Raw genomic sequence first — 12,500 nt, 5'->3', positions numbered from 1 at the left:
TGTGTGTGTGCATACCTATATATGAAAGTATATATATACATACATATATGTATATATATTAGAATTTAAATTGCAATGTTTACTTCCTTGTAATTGATTTTAAAAAGTATATACTAATATTATATATATACACATATATATATATATATATATATATATATATATATATATTATATTTCTTTAAGTGAGCAAAAAAGGTTTTCTAATTTCCCTTTGCAAATTCCGATTCTCGGATGTGATTCTGGGTAATAAGTTGTGGAACTACGAATGCGTGTATCGACAGGCTGGGGAATCCAATGACCCCGCTAATGTATGATGTAGGTAACGTTTTTTTCCAGAATCGCCAAGTAAACATTGCTCCCAGGAGGTTCGTCTTCCTAGTAATGCTGACTCATGAGTGAGACAGAGTCGGTAGTAGGGAGTAGCCTCGGACTCGGAACACCTCGACCACAACCAGTCCTACGCGAGACAATCTAGTCCCGAGGAAATTCCAGAGAGAAATCTCCTTTAAGTCTTTTATTGTTCGATGATATATATTCTAATGATTAGACTTAAGTTAGTTTTATGAGATTAAGAGTGAAATTCTCTCTTTCAGCCCTTATTGATGAACATTTTAATATGAAATAAGCACCGTTGGCAACAATCCCCATAAAACTGGTTCCCTCCGATCGTGACGTCAGATAGTGGGAGGAGCCAACATAGTGACATCACGTGGGAGGAGCTAAATTCGTGACGTTGCGGGGAGTGGGCGGAGCTTCGCGTCTCGACTCGGGGAGGGCTTATTTCTGTAGTGTCTGCTGTCGTTAGTTAATGTGTGGACTCTGACGTGGAAAGACGCATGTCGTGCGCTAGTGCACACCTACCTAGTTGCTAGGTCTCTGGATTACTTATATGAAGCACCGAAGTGACATTTCCAGTTCGATCCGTTACTGAACCAAGTCTTTTATTTTAGTGAAGGTGTGTATGTCTACCAATCGGTGTGTTGTATTATACATGATTTTGTTATACTTCTTTTTTTTTATTTTTTGCGTTATTTTGGAAACTTACGCCTGAGAAATACGAGATACGAGGCGAAAAAGTGATCGTTGGTGCCGGGCAAAGGCGCTATAGTGAGGATATTTATTCTATTGTATGAAATAAGGAATTCGTCGAAAGCCGTGAGTTTAGTGTGTAGATAAGTGTGTTTACTTATGTTATTGTGATGTTACTTTAGAGGAGTCAGTGTGCGTGTGTACGTGTGTACGTGTGCGTGTGTGGTTGTGTGTGTGCGTGCTCGTGTGTCTGTGTGTGTGTGTTTTGTATCCACGAAGTGTAAGTGACAAAGATATTATTTATAGTACAGTTTAAAATCGCATTATGAAGGAAAATCTTGTGCTGTTTTTGTCACTGAATCATGGAAGTGAATAACTTTCTGGGATTAATTCTTCAACGAAACAAACCGTGTGTAGTCACGTGTCTCTGTACTAGCGAATGCTTTGCTGTAGTATGCATTAATTCCCCTTTATTTTATATTATGTTTATATATACTTTCTTTTGTTTACATTTTTTTTCTATATTAGATAAAATAGAAAGGAAATTAATTCGGAAAGATTTTGACACTCTGGAATAACGGGGAATCAAGACCCGAAAATTTGTGCACAAATTCGCCGTTGATTCTCAAAATCACTTTTTGTCACTTTGTTTATGTTGTCAGTCAAGTTGTAAGAGGAAACAGTGCATCCTAATGACCAAGTAAACTTATAAGAATCCAATTTTCTAAGTAAATCTTATCGTTTCCGTTTGTGATATTTTTTTCGTTTTGTTTTCAAGGAATAACGGTATTTGGTTTTAAAATGTTAGGTTTAGTTGTCCCTGTTTTGAGAAAGTATGCTATTCTTTCCTTGGTTTTGCTGTTGCTTGCGTGCGTAGAGACAGGTAGGAAAAGAAAAGAAGAGAGAAATATTGGTCGTTTCAAGGGTCAGTTTGTGGGACTTCAACAAGAATGACACAAAACCCTGCATTAAATTATTTCCCCTTTTGTGAAGATTTGATGTACTGACCGTAGGCTATTAGGATGTGCCCGCATTTTCTTTTCTTTTTTTTTTTTCTTTTCTTTTTAGGTGTGTCCTGGATCTGTTTAACTATGTGAACAATACCTATCTCTCTCTCTCTCTCTCTTTCTTTCTCTCCTTCTCTCTCTCCTTCCTTCCTTCCTTCCTTCCTTCCTTCCTTCCTCTCTCTCACCCTTGACTCACGTGGTAGAATTTGACAGCAAGAACTGGCTAACACTGGCGTTTTTGGCAGATGGTCTTACTCTCGCATTTTCTTGCTTCTGTTCATAAAACCCGCCTCACTCGAACACTCAGACTGAAAGTAACGAGGAATATAAAGCGCCCGCGATAGCATTCATTATCCCTGGAGATTACAGTCTGTCGTTATATGGGTAAAAGCTCTCGTTCCTCGCTGAATAGTTCGTGACGTTGCTGTTCACTCTTTGAGTAGTAGGTCTCTCTTTTACGTGTTTTCTTGTTTGAGCTGGTAGGCCGGGGATGGAACACGTATGAGAGGCTTGAGATATGCCTTTATTTTTTTTCCTTTCCCTTTTATGGGTCTTTTTGTGTGAATAATGAGTAATACTCGTGTTTTCAAAGATGAGGTTATGTCTTTGCTATGTTTTTTTAGGGAGTTTTTTTTTTCTTTCTTTCTTTTCCTGATTTTTTACTTTTTGTCTCATCCTTTGTATATATGCGTATGGTACGGAATGGTGAATATTGTGTTTGTTTGTTATCTTTAGGTTGTGTGTGTGTGTGTGTGTTTGTGAGTGAGTGCAAACGCGGGTACTAGATCAGTTAGGGGGGTGGATTGGGAAGGGGGTGGGAGTGGAGGCGTCCAGGGGTGGGGTGGAGGGGGGTGACCTTAGTGGCGGGAGAGTGAATGAATGAATGAGTGGATACGTCACTCACTATCAGACTCCACTGCGAAGGATGTAGGGTCTCTGAGGGGGGGGGGGGTCATGGATTCAGGGGGTAGGATTTGAATTCTCTCTGTTTTCCATTTCTTCTCTCACGTGTTATTGCTCCTGATTGAGTAAAGTGTGGGCTTGTTTTATTTACTTAGATATATAGGCCCCTGTGTGTATATATACCCTTTTTTTTTTGTTGAGGGAACGTGTCCTAGGATGTTTGCTGTCTCGAATGCTGATCCTGGTCCCCGTATTTATTGTTGTCTGCTCTCCTCCCCTGACAGATACTGCCGCCATGGCAATGATGGCGACCTCCCCAGACCTCCTGTCGGAGTCTTGGCTCTCCCCGACGCCCATGCCCCACCACGCCCTGCCAGAGGACATCTGGAGCAAGTTCGACATCGAGCACGACCGCGCCCTCGCCCTCACCAACCCCGAGGCTATGTTGGAGCACCACAGCATGAGCGGCTTCTCCCCCGTCATGGGCTTCACCTCCACGGCCTCCGCCAGCGCCGCCTTCCACCAGGACCTGGCCACCCTGCCCACGCCCCCGCACTCACCCCCCACAGAGCACGACCTGGACGACCTCGTGGCCTCCATTCCCGAGATCCTGGAGTCCCCCTCGGCCACGCCTCCTTCAGATATTAGCGACATCCTGTCCGACTTGGAGGGCATGGAGACCGCGCCCCTGGGAGCCGAGACTAGCATGGACTGGTCGGCGGCCGGCTGCCCCTCGTGGTGGACGCCGACCTTGGCGCCCGTGCCCGAGGAGTCCGTCAAGCGAGACATCATGTGGGGCGGCGGCGCCTGCTGCTCCTCGCTGCTGGAGGCGGCCCCGAGGAAGGACCGCCAGGTGTCCGAGTGCTCGGCCGACGCCGCCCTCAGGGACGCCCTCCGCCCGGACGAGATCTCCGAGGACGACGAGGAGGACTCCGAGGACAACCTGCCCGACACACCCTCCGGCACCGACAGTGACTGCGACATCGACGAGTCCATGAGCGAGACCTCGAGTCCCTCCGGCAGCCCCAGGAGCACCAACAGCGCCTCCCGCTACAACGCCAACAGCCCCTTCCGCAGCAGCTCCAGCAGCCCCTCCCCCTCCGCCTCCTCCAGCAGCAGCATCGAGCACAACGAGCACAACTACTGCGGCAGAGTCCCCGCCCCTGAAAACCACACGATGCCCGGGATCCTCACGCCCTCAGACACTGGTGAGTTCACTCCCTTGCTCTCCCGGTCCTCCTCTTGCCCTCTTAGTAAATAACATTATCATCGCTTGTTTCTTTCATCTCGAGACTAAGGACAAAAGGGCCTTTTTATAAATCCACAAATGTAATCATTCCGCTTCCAATGGGCTGAGAAACACAGAACATGTAAGATTAATCTCCATTACACCCAAACGCAAAGCACTCTCCATTTCCCTTCCTTCTGGAGAGGAAAAAAATACATATAAACAAGCTTTTAGGGGGTAGACTGCCGATCAGCATGAGTGAGGCAGAGAAATGATATAATATTAAAGCATGACCGCAAGACCGGCCGCTCCCGCCATCTGTTGGCGGCGCCGCGAACTAACAGCGGGGAGGCAGTGTTACCAGACCCGCGCGGCGTTAGACCCTCCCTAGTGACTGTTTTTTTTTTTTTCTTATTGATTATTATTGTTGTTTTTGTTGTTATTATTATTACTTTTATTATTATTTTTATTATTACTGTTATTATTATTACTTTTATTATTATTACTTTTATTATTATTGTTATTATTATTATTTTGTCATCATCATCATCTGTCTGTCTCTCTCCCTCCCTCCCTCCTTCCTTCCCTCCCCCCCCCCTTCTCCTTTTTTCCCTCTATTCCTCACTTTCGCCAGCCTCTCTCCAAACTCAGATATTCCTTCGTCTCTATAACTCTTGCAAAGACGGCTTTATTCGGAAGGCGGAAGTGAGTAGGAAACCTTATTTTAAGGTGGCTTAGAAAGACTTTATTCTTTAAGCTTTTCATATACGAAGGGATAAATAAAGCTGTAGATAGTTTATTCTCTCTCTCTCTCTTCTCTCTCTCTCTCTCTCTCTCTCTCTCTCTCTCTCTCTCTCTCTCTCTCTCTCTCTCTCTCTCTCTCTTCTGTCACCGCCATGTCTTTTTTTTTTTTTTTTTTAATATTTCTTAGATCTCATGTCTCCTTGTCTCCCTTTCCTTCCTCTTTTATCTCGCCGAACAAGCAAGCTGCCGTTGATAGATTAGATTAAGAAGAAAGGAGAGGAGGGGAGGTGGCTCGCGTTGCATAACTGTTGTCTGCTTATCTGGGTTCAAGTATGAAGGCGTTTCTTGTCTCCTCCGCCCCCTTTCTCGCGCTCTCTCTTTATCTATTAACTCTCTCTATCTATCTATCTATCAATCTATAAGTCAATCTTTTAACTCTTTGCCTATCTATTAACTCTCTCTCCTCTCTCTCTCTCTCTCTCTCTCTCTCTCTCTCTCTCTCTCTCTCTCTCTCTCATTTTACTCTTCTTTATTTGCAATGCTAGTCTTGTGCCAATGTTGACATCACCTGCCTATGAGATAGCAAGGGTAGTGTACACTGGCCTCAATTATTTACTGCCTAACCTTGTTTCCTCCGTGAAAATAAACCATAGTGACCCATAGCGGGAAAGGGAAAACAAACAGAGGTGATCAGCACGAGAAAAACAAAAAAATCATGGAAGAGTCAAAACGGTTATGATTTTTTTTCTTTTCTTTCTTTTCTTTCCTTTTGTTTTCTTTTTCTCCTTTTTGTTCTCTCGTTTCGTCTTTCGTCCTCCCTCCTCCTTTCCTCTTTTCCTTCCCCTTCCCTCCTTTCGTAGCTTCCCCCCCCCCCCTCCCCTCCCGACCCAGCTGCCAAAAAGGAAAGTATAATTAAATACAATTGGTCTTACGGGGAGACTTCAAAAAGGCGCTGGTGGAACGCAGGCGGACGCTCAGGTCGGGGCGAAGGAATGCTTGGCGGCGGCGATGCAGATTCCGAGTTTTTCCTCCCCCCCCCCCCCTCTTCTTTTTTTTTTCTTTTTTTTCCCCACTCCTTTTTGTCTCGTTTTTTTTTTTTTTTCTCGTTTTTCGGTTTTATCTTCTGTTTGTTTTTTAGTTCTTTTCGCTACTCTTGCTCTTTCTTATTCTTGTTTTTGTTTTTTTATTTGTTCTTTGGCTTTCGTGTTTTTTTTCTCTCTTTTTTGTTCGTTGTTAATGCATTTGTTTTTCTCGATTTTTTCTTGTTACTCATTTTTGTTTTTCTTATTCTCTTGCTGATACTCTTTCTCTTATTGTAGCTTCTTCTTCTCCTTCTTTTATTTTTCATCCTTTTTTTCCCCCTTTCTTCCCTCTCAATTTCCCGCAAAAATAAAAGCTTCCCATCCGTCAGCCACTTTTCCTTCCCACTGGATATTCTTGGCTTCCTTCTGCCTCTTTAAGCACATTGCCCTGTGTGTTTGGTGGCACTGACCTCCGTCTACTCCTCTCTTCCTTCGCCTCCTCTTCTTCTTTCTCTTTTCGCTCTCTCCTCTCCCTTTCTTTTCCTCCGCCATGTTTCCTTTTTCCGTTTTTCGGCCTCTCTTTCTCCCTCTCTCTCTCTCTCTCTCTCTCTCTCTCTCTCTCTCTCTCTCTCTCTCTCTCTCTCTCTCTCTCTCTCTCTCTTCATCTCTGCACGTTCTCCTCCTTCTCCTCCCCCTCCCCCCCCCCCATCTCTTCCTCGGTAACAAGCATAGACTGATAGGCCTAAATCTTAGGTCTACTTATTCACTCAAAGTTTTTTTTTATGACAATGTAACTTTTTTTTTTATGCTTTTTTATCATCTTCGAAAGATTTTCAATTCCCTTTTTTCACGATGGCGAAGTAACTAACGAGAGAGTATTTGATTTCACGCCATAAAGACTCATTCTTGGCCTGGCATATTTCGCGGAGCCAATTACGTTGTTTTGTATTTTCCACACCTCAGTTTTACGTGATGAGGAGGCTGCGGTCTCGGGCGCGCGCTCTCCGTCTCCGAGGGGAAAACACCTTAACTTCCCCTCTCCCGAAGAAACCCTTTCATGTGACACTAAAAATCGCTTAGAGTTACTTTTTCCCCCTAGAAGAAATTTAACTCCCCTTCTTCCCTCCCCCCCCCTTTCTCCCCCCTTTAGACAAGTCTCGTCCTCTCATCTCCCCTCTCTCTCTCTCTCTCCCTCCCTTTGCCCTCCCTCCCCCCTTCCCTCCGCTCTAGACGAGTCACTCTTCTCCCCTTTATTCCCTCCCCTCCCCGCGCCATCGTCCTCTTGCCCTCCCCCCTCCCTCCCTCCTCTCCCTCTCCCCCTCTCCCCGTCTTCGCCCCCCCCCCCCCATCACGCCCTTCCCTTAATGCCGACTAAGACCAGAGGGAAGTCTCGGCCAGTTTGGCACCCGTGACGTCTGGTGCCCACTGCCAAGTTCGGGAGCTGCCATCATAGTTTTCGGTGCCAGCTGTACACCCTCCCCCCCCCCCCCCCCTCGACGACTGCCTCTCCCTCTCCCCTTTCTCTCCCCGGGGCCTCTCCCACGGTTCCTCCCCCCTCCCCCCCTCCCCCCACCCTGCCCTCGTCATCATCCCTATCTATCCCTTCCCCCTCTCTTCCCTCCCCTCCCCTCCCCTCTCCCCACCCCTTTATGCACGATCTTATTTGATTATTATTGAAGATAATTATTTTGGGTTCTTCACTTCCCCATCCCCTTTCCCCTCCCTTTCCCAAAAGCTTAGCCATAGAAGCTTCCTGCGCTTTTCCCTTCCTCTTCTTCCTCCCCTCCCTTTTCCCCTTCCTCCCCTTCCTCCCCTCCCTTTCCCCTTCCTCCCCTCCCTTTCCCCTTCCGCCCCTCCCTTTCCCCTCTGTTCGTCGCGTGCGTGTATTTAACCGCGTTCGTGATCTAAGAGGTTCCATGATTTTTGTAAGAGGGGAAGGGGGAAGGGGAGTACGCTGTGGGGGGAGGAGGGGTAGTGTCCTTTCGTCTCCTCTCCTCCCCCTCCCCCCCTCCCCCCCCCCTCGTGGGAGTAGCTCAGCAGCGGCGGGGAATGTCAAGCGGGGTGGGGGTAGGGGGGGGGTGAAGTGCCAGACGAGGGGGGGTTTGGGTAGGAAGTGGAGAGGAGGAGGAGGAGGAGGGGGAGGGGGGGGAGAAGCGTTCTTGGCATGACAGGAACGCGGGAGCCAAATCGCACAAGACTTTGCCTCCTTTTCCTTTAACTCGCGGGGGAGAAGATCGTCCGTAAGTAGACAGGGTTCGGTTCCCCCCCCCCCCCCCCTTTTCTCTCTCTCCCTCTCTCTCTCTCTCTCTCTCTCTCTCTCTCTCTCTCTCTCTCTCTCTCTCTCTCTCTCTCTCTCTCTCTCTCTCTCTCTACTCAATTTTGGCGTTTATGTCTCGCCATATTTATTTTATTTATCTATTTATTGTATTTCGATGAAAACGAGGGAAGAGAAATATACTAGTAATAGAAAATGAGTTAATACGGATAAGTAAAAAGGGCAAGACTGAATAGATAAAAAAAGAAAAAAAACGCGGCTTCCGAATGCCATCCGCAACACGAATGCACGGGCGCTTCGCATTTTCTATGCAGGCGTTTTCCTTTTCATGCCATTTCCCGTTTTCTTTTTCTTTTCTTCTTAACTCTTCCTCTCCTATTTCCGTTTATTATTTTTTTCCCATTTTACTTAACGCTTCCTTTCCTTCTCTGTTTTCTCTTTACTTTACTTAACGCATCCTCTCCCATTTCCATTTTCTCTCTTTCCTCCACGCTTCCATTTCCGTTTCCATATTCTTTCCCCCTTCCCCCCCCTTCCCCTTCTCGACGCCTCTCTTCCTGTTTCAGCCCCCTCCCCCCCTACCCCCGACCCTTTTTAAGCCTTCGAAAGGAGTCAAGTCGGCCTATTAATATTTCTTCGCTAGACACATTCGTCTTGTGGCCGTCACCTCCTCGGGCGTGTAAATCATCAGCATACCCGGAGTACTCTGCTTACGGGGTGGGTAGGGGAGGGAGGGGAGGGAGGGAGGGAGGGAGGGAGGGAGGGGCAGGGGAAGCGAGCAAAATAAATAAAGAGACATTTTGGGCTAATATGGTATAGTTGGGGAAGGGGGAAAGGAAGGTAGGGTGGATGAGAGGTTTGTTTGTTTTGTTTTTGTAAATTTTTTGTGGGTTTTTTAAAGGGTGCTTGTTTTCGTTTTTTTTCCATTTCCCTTTTTGTACTTAGTACTAATGAGCCCCCTTTCTCCTCCTGCAGAAGACGAAGTGGACGTGGTCTCCTGCAACGACCAGGCTGAGGCGGCCTCCCCGCTGAGTGCCTCCCCCAGCGCTACCAGCGCCTCCCGCTCCCCCTCCCCCCGGTGCCAGGCGCCGTCCAAGCGCTCCGTGGACGTGAAACGACAGCTGCAGATGGCCATCCAGGAGGCCATGAGGAACCGCCAGTGCCGTTCCGCCGGGGCCACGTACGTCGAGGGCGAGGAGGCCGCCACCGCCACCGCCGCCACCGCCACCACCGGCAGCAGATTCGTGTCCGTCAAGATCAAGACTCAGGGAAAGCCCGCCGCCTACACCAAGCGCATGAGGGACTACCACTCAGAGGTGAGGCCTTGTCCATGTCTTCTTCTTGTTCTCCTCCGACTCTTCCTTTTCTTCCTCTTCTCTTCCTGTTTCCCGTTTCATGTTTCTAACTTTTCCTTTTTCTTCCCCTTTCTTCTTGTCACCCAGATGCTCCAAAAAAGATATCTCATATAAGCTATAACTGCAACCTCAGTTAAAATCAGATGAGACTCGTATCAGACTCATATCAAACGACCAGCTTGTCCTCCATCCCGAACTGTGCTGACCCTCGCCCTCCTCCTCCTCCCGCAGGTGATGAAAACCACCAAGCACCGACGGAGGAACAGAGTGGAGTCTGACGAAGGCCGCCGCTCCGTACACAACTCCCTCGAGAGACAAAGAAGAGTGGACCTGCGCAACGCCTTTGAATACCTCCGCCTGCTCGTACCTGAAACCAAGATCCTGGAGAAGGCGCCGAAGGTACAGATCCTCAAGAAGGCAGCCGTCTATTGCAAACAGCTCCAGCACACGGAAGAGCGCCTCCTGAGAGAAAAGGAGAAGTTGAAAAAACAGATGCAATTTCTGCAACAGAGGAAGGCGGCGCACAGCAGCTGAGACCGGCGTGCCCGACCTTCCCCTTCTGTACAGTTAGTTGTAAGGTTACGTGGATAGATTGTAAATACTGATCAAGGGAGCATTTTAAATTTACAGTTTACAATTTTTATATAAACAGCCTTTATTGTATATGTGTGATAATTTGAGTGCCTATCATTTTTTGCTAGTGTTGCACTTGATTAAAGGGTAAGTTCCTCTTGTATTTAAGGTTGTCACAGTTTTGAGTGGCTCTGCATGTCTTTTTTTTATATATTATATATAATCGACGGTGATTACTATTGATACGTTAGGAGAGAGAGAGAAAAAAAAAAGACATAGATGAGTGAATGTAGAGTATACAATACTTAAAGCACAACAGAAAAAAAGACGTTTTATTTCCACATGCTTCCGAGGACAAAATTCTTTTGGTATTATTATGGTTATTAATCTTTTGGTGTGTGTATGAGGCGAAATTTTAGCAAGGGCGGGGGGGGGGGGGGGGTAAAAAATTCAAATGGCTTTTATTATCGTCTTTTTTTGTATGTGTGTAAAAAAAAAAAATTGCAGTTCGCAGAGACCTGACTTAATTAAGGAAGTAGTATTTTTTTTCTTTATAACTGGTAATTCAGGTTCGATACCAAAGTATATATGCGACGAAACACCCATCTGATAATGTATCCAGCAAGTTCACGTTTAGGAAAGAGAAGCAGAGTTTTCGATTCTATGAATGTCACTTGCCTCTCTTTTTTATTTAAATTATTATTAATTATAATAATTATTATAAGAAATCTAAGCCTAAGGGAAACGTGAAACCGATGTGATAAGCCCAGAGTGTTGTGTATGTGTGTAATTTTTAAACCTTTAGGGGGAAAAGACCATTTTCCTCTGAGGGTAAATATATCAATTTGGTTAAGAACTCGGTTTGAATTTAAACATTTAGAAATATGAAAAAAAGCAAGATGAGAGAGAGAGAAAAAAAAGCTGTTAGTGTAACTGCCAGACTTTTTTAGTTTTTTTTGTTTTTTTGTATGTGTAACAAAGGTATAAATGTAGTGTAATGATGTAGATACAAAACATATTTGGTCCTATGTAGGTTTAAGGCTAAAAAAAGGCTGCTCACCTCCCCCTCGCCTTCTCCCCCTCCCCCTCTTTCCTCTCTCCCCCCCTCCTCCTCCCCCTTATTCTTCTCCTCCTTCCCTTCTTCCCCACCCCCTCCCCCTTCCCCCCCAATCGAGTGCCTGTCGGTATGATTCTCAAGAAAACACTTCATGGCAGACAAGAAAAAAGACATTTAAACAAAAAACTAAAAAAATACGAATTAGCTGTAGATGTAGATAGTCTGCATGTATAATTATGTTGAACCTTGTGATGGAAACTCGATAAGGAATAGTTATTGGTCGTAGAAGTAAGAATAATTGCTAAAATAACAACAAAAAACAACAACAACAAGAGAAGGTTAATGGAAGGAGACGCCGATTTGAATAATATTTTTTTTTTCCATCTTGGGAATGTGACCCTTAAGTGAAAACTACAAAAGGGATAATATCGCCTAACACTATTGTATCGTAGTGTGCACAAACGAAATGTATTTGTTAGCTTGTATGATAGGAGGCAGGTATCAAGGCCCGATCCTATTTCCAAATTAATGGGACAAAACAAAACCAAGTAATATAGTAGTAGTTAAATGATAAAAGTAAGATCTTTCTTTGTTTGTATGTTTGTTTGCTTGTTTTGTCGAAGAAAACGAAGTGCGAGGCAAGGGAGGGTGTTTTTTTTGTAAGAGATGGAAGGTGTGTGGGGGGGTGATGAATGGATATCCCCCCCTTGTCCCCCTCTCCAACCCCCTCCCTCCCCCCACCCCAGCTTATGATAGCGTCTCCAAAAGGTTCTCAAAATGCTCAATATTTTTGTTGGTTCGGCCAATTCCTTATCTGAGACAGTTCTTTAGTAAGCTGTAGTTAACCCCCTTCTTATCATTGCTCAGTTTTGTACTTAAAAAGTTAATGACGGTTTAAAATGTTTAAATAAAACATGTTTAAAAAGTAAGGAAGTCGGTAGACGGACAAATATATGCCAATAGTAGAAAACGAACTCAAAATCAAAACACACATAAGAAATATTAAAAAAAAAAAAAAAAATCATGGGTATTTAAAACGCAATTTACCTTTTTGGTTTCAATTACATTTATATGTTTTGGTAACGACGTCACATTCAGTACTGATGATGATTATTATTCGTGTATTTTTTGTTCTCATACAAATACCTCATTGTGAAAACGCAATAACACTTTGCATTTTTCTCCTTTTTTGTATTTTAAGTTCAAGAAGCCAATATATTTGTTTGTTTATATTCACAGTCTCAGATGAAAGTGATTGATACCCTCCCTGTTAAACCCCTGAAGCTCTCCTAATTACCGAGAGGG

The 12,500-nt window shown here is 45.1% G+C and overlaps 1 protein-coding gene across 2 annotated transcripts in view; it reads left to right on the top strand.

The window, feature by feature from the left end:
• The first annotated feature begins 820 nt into the window (after positions 1-820).
• Positions 821-12,500, top strand: part of LOC125032408 (transcriptional regulator Myc-A-like) — a 12,593-nt gene continuing 913 nt past the window's right edge. The window contains exons 1-4 of one of the 2 annotated variants that reach the window (XM_047623513.1): positions 821-957; positions 3,226-4,149; positions 9,186-9,526; positions 9,797-12,500. The exon at positions 9,797-12,500 is cut by the window's right edge and continues 913 nt beyond it. In XM_047623513.1, the coding sequence (XP_047479469.1) occupies positions 3,237-4,149; positions 9,186-9,526; positions 9,797-10,099 (1,557 nt within the window). In that variant the 5' untranslated portion in view covers positions 821-957; positions 3,226-3,236 and the 3' untranslated portion in view covers positions 10,100-12,500. The other variant, XM_047623514.1, reaches the window with a different exon arrangement.

The sequence above is a fragment of the Penaeus chinensis genome, chromosome 14, assembly GCF_019202785.1.
Source record: "Penaeus chinensis breed Huanghai No. 1 chromosome 14, ASM1920278v2, whole genome shotgun sequence".
Taxonomy (NCBI): domain Eukaryota; kingdom Metazoa; phylum Arthropoda; class Malacostraca; order Decapoda; family Penaeidae; genus Penaeus; species Penaeus chinensis.
The sequence above is the reverse complement of the archived record's forward strand: the minus strand, read 5'-3'. Positions and strand labels throughout refer to the sequence as shown.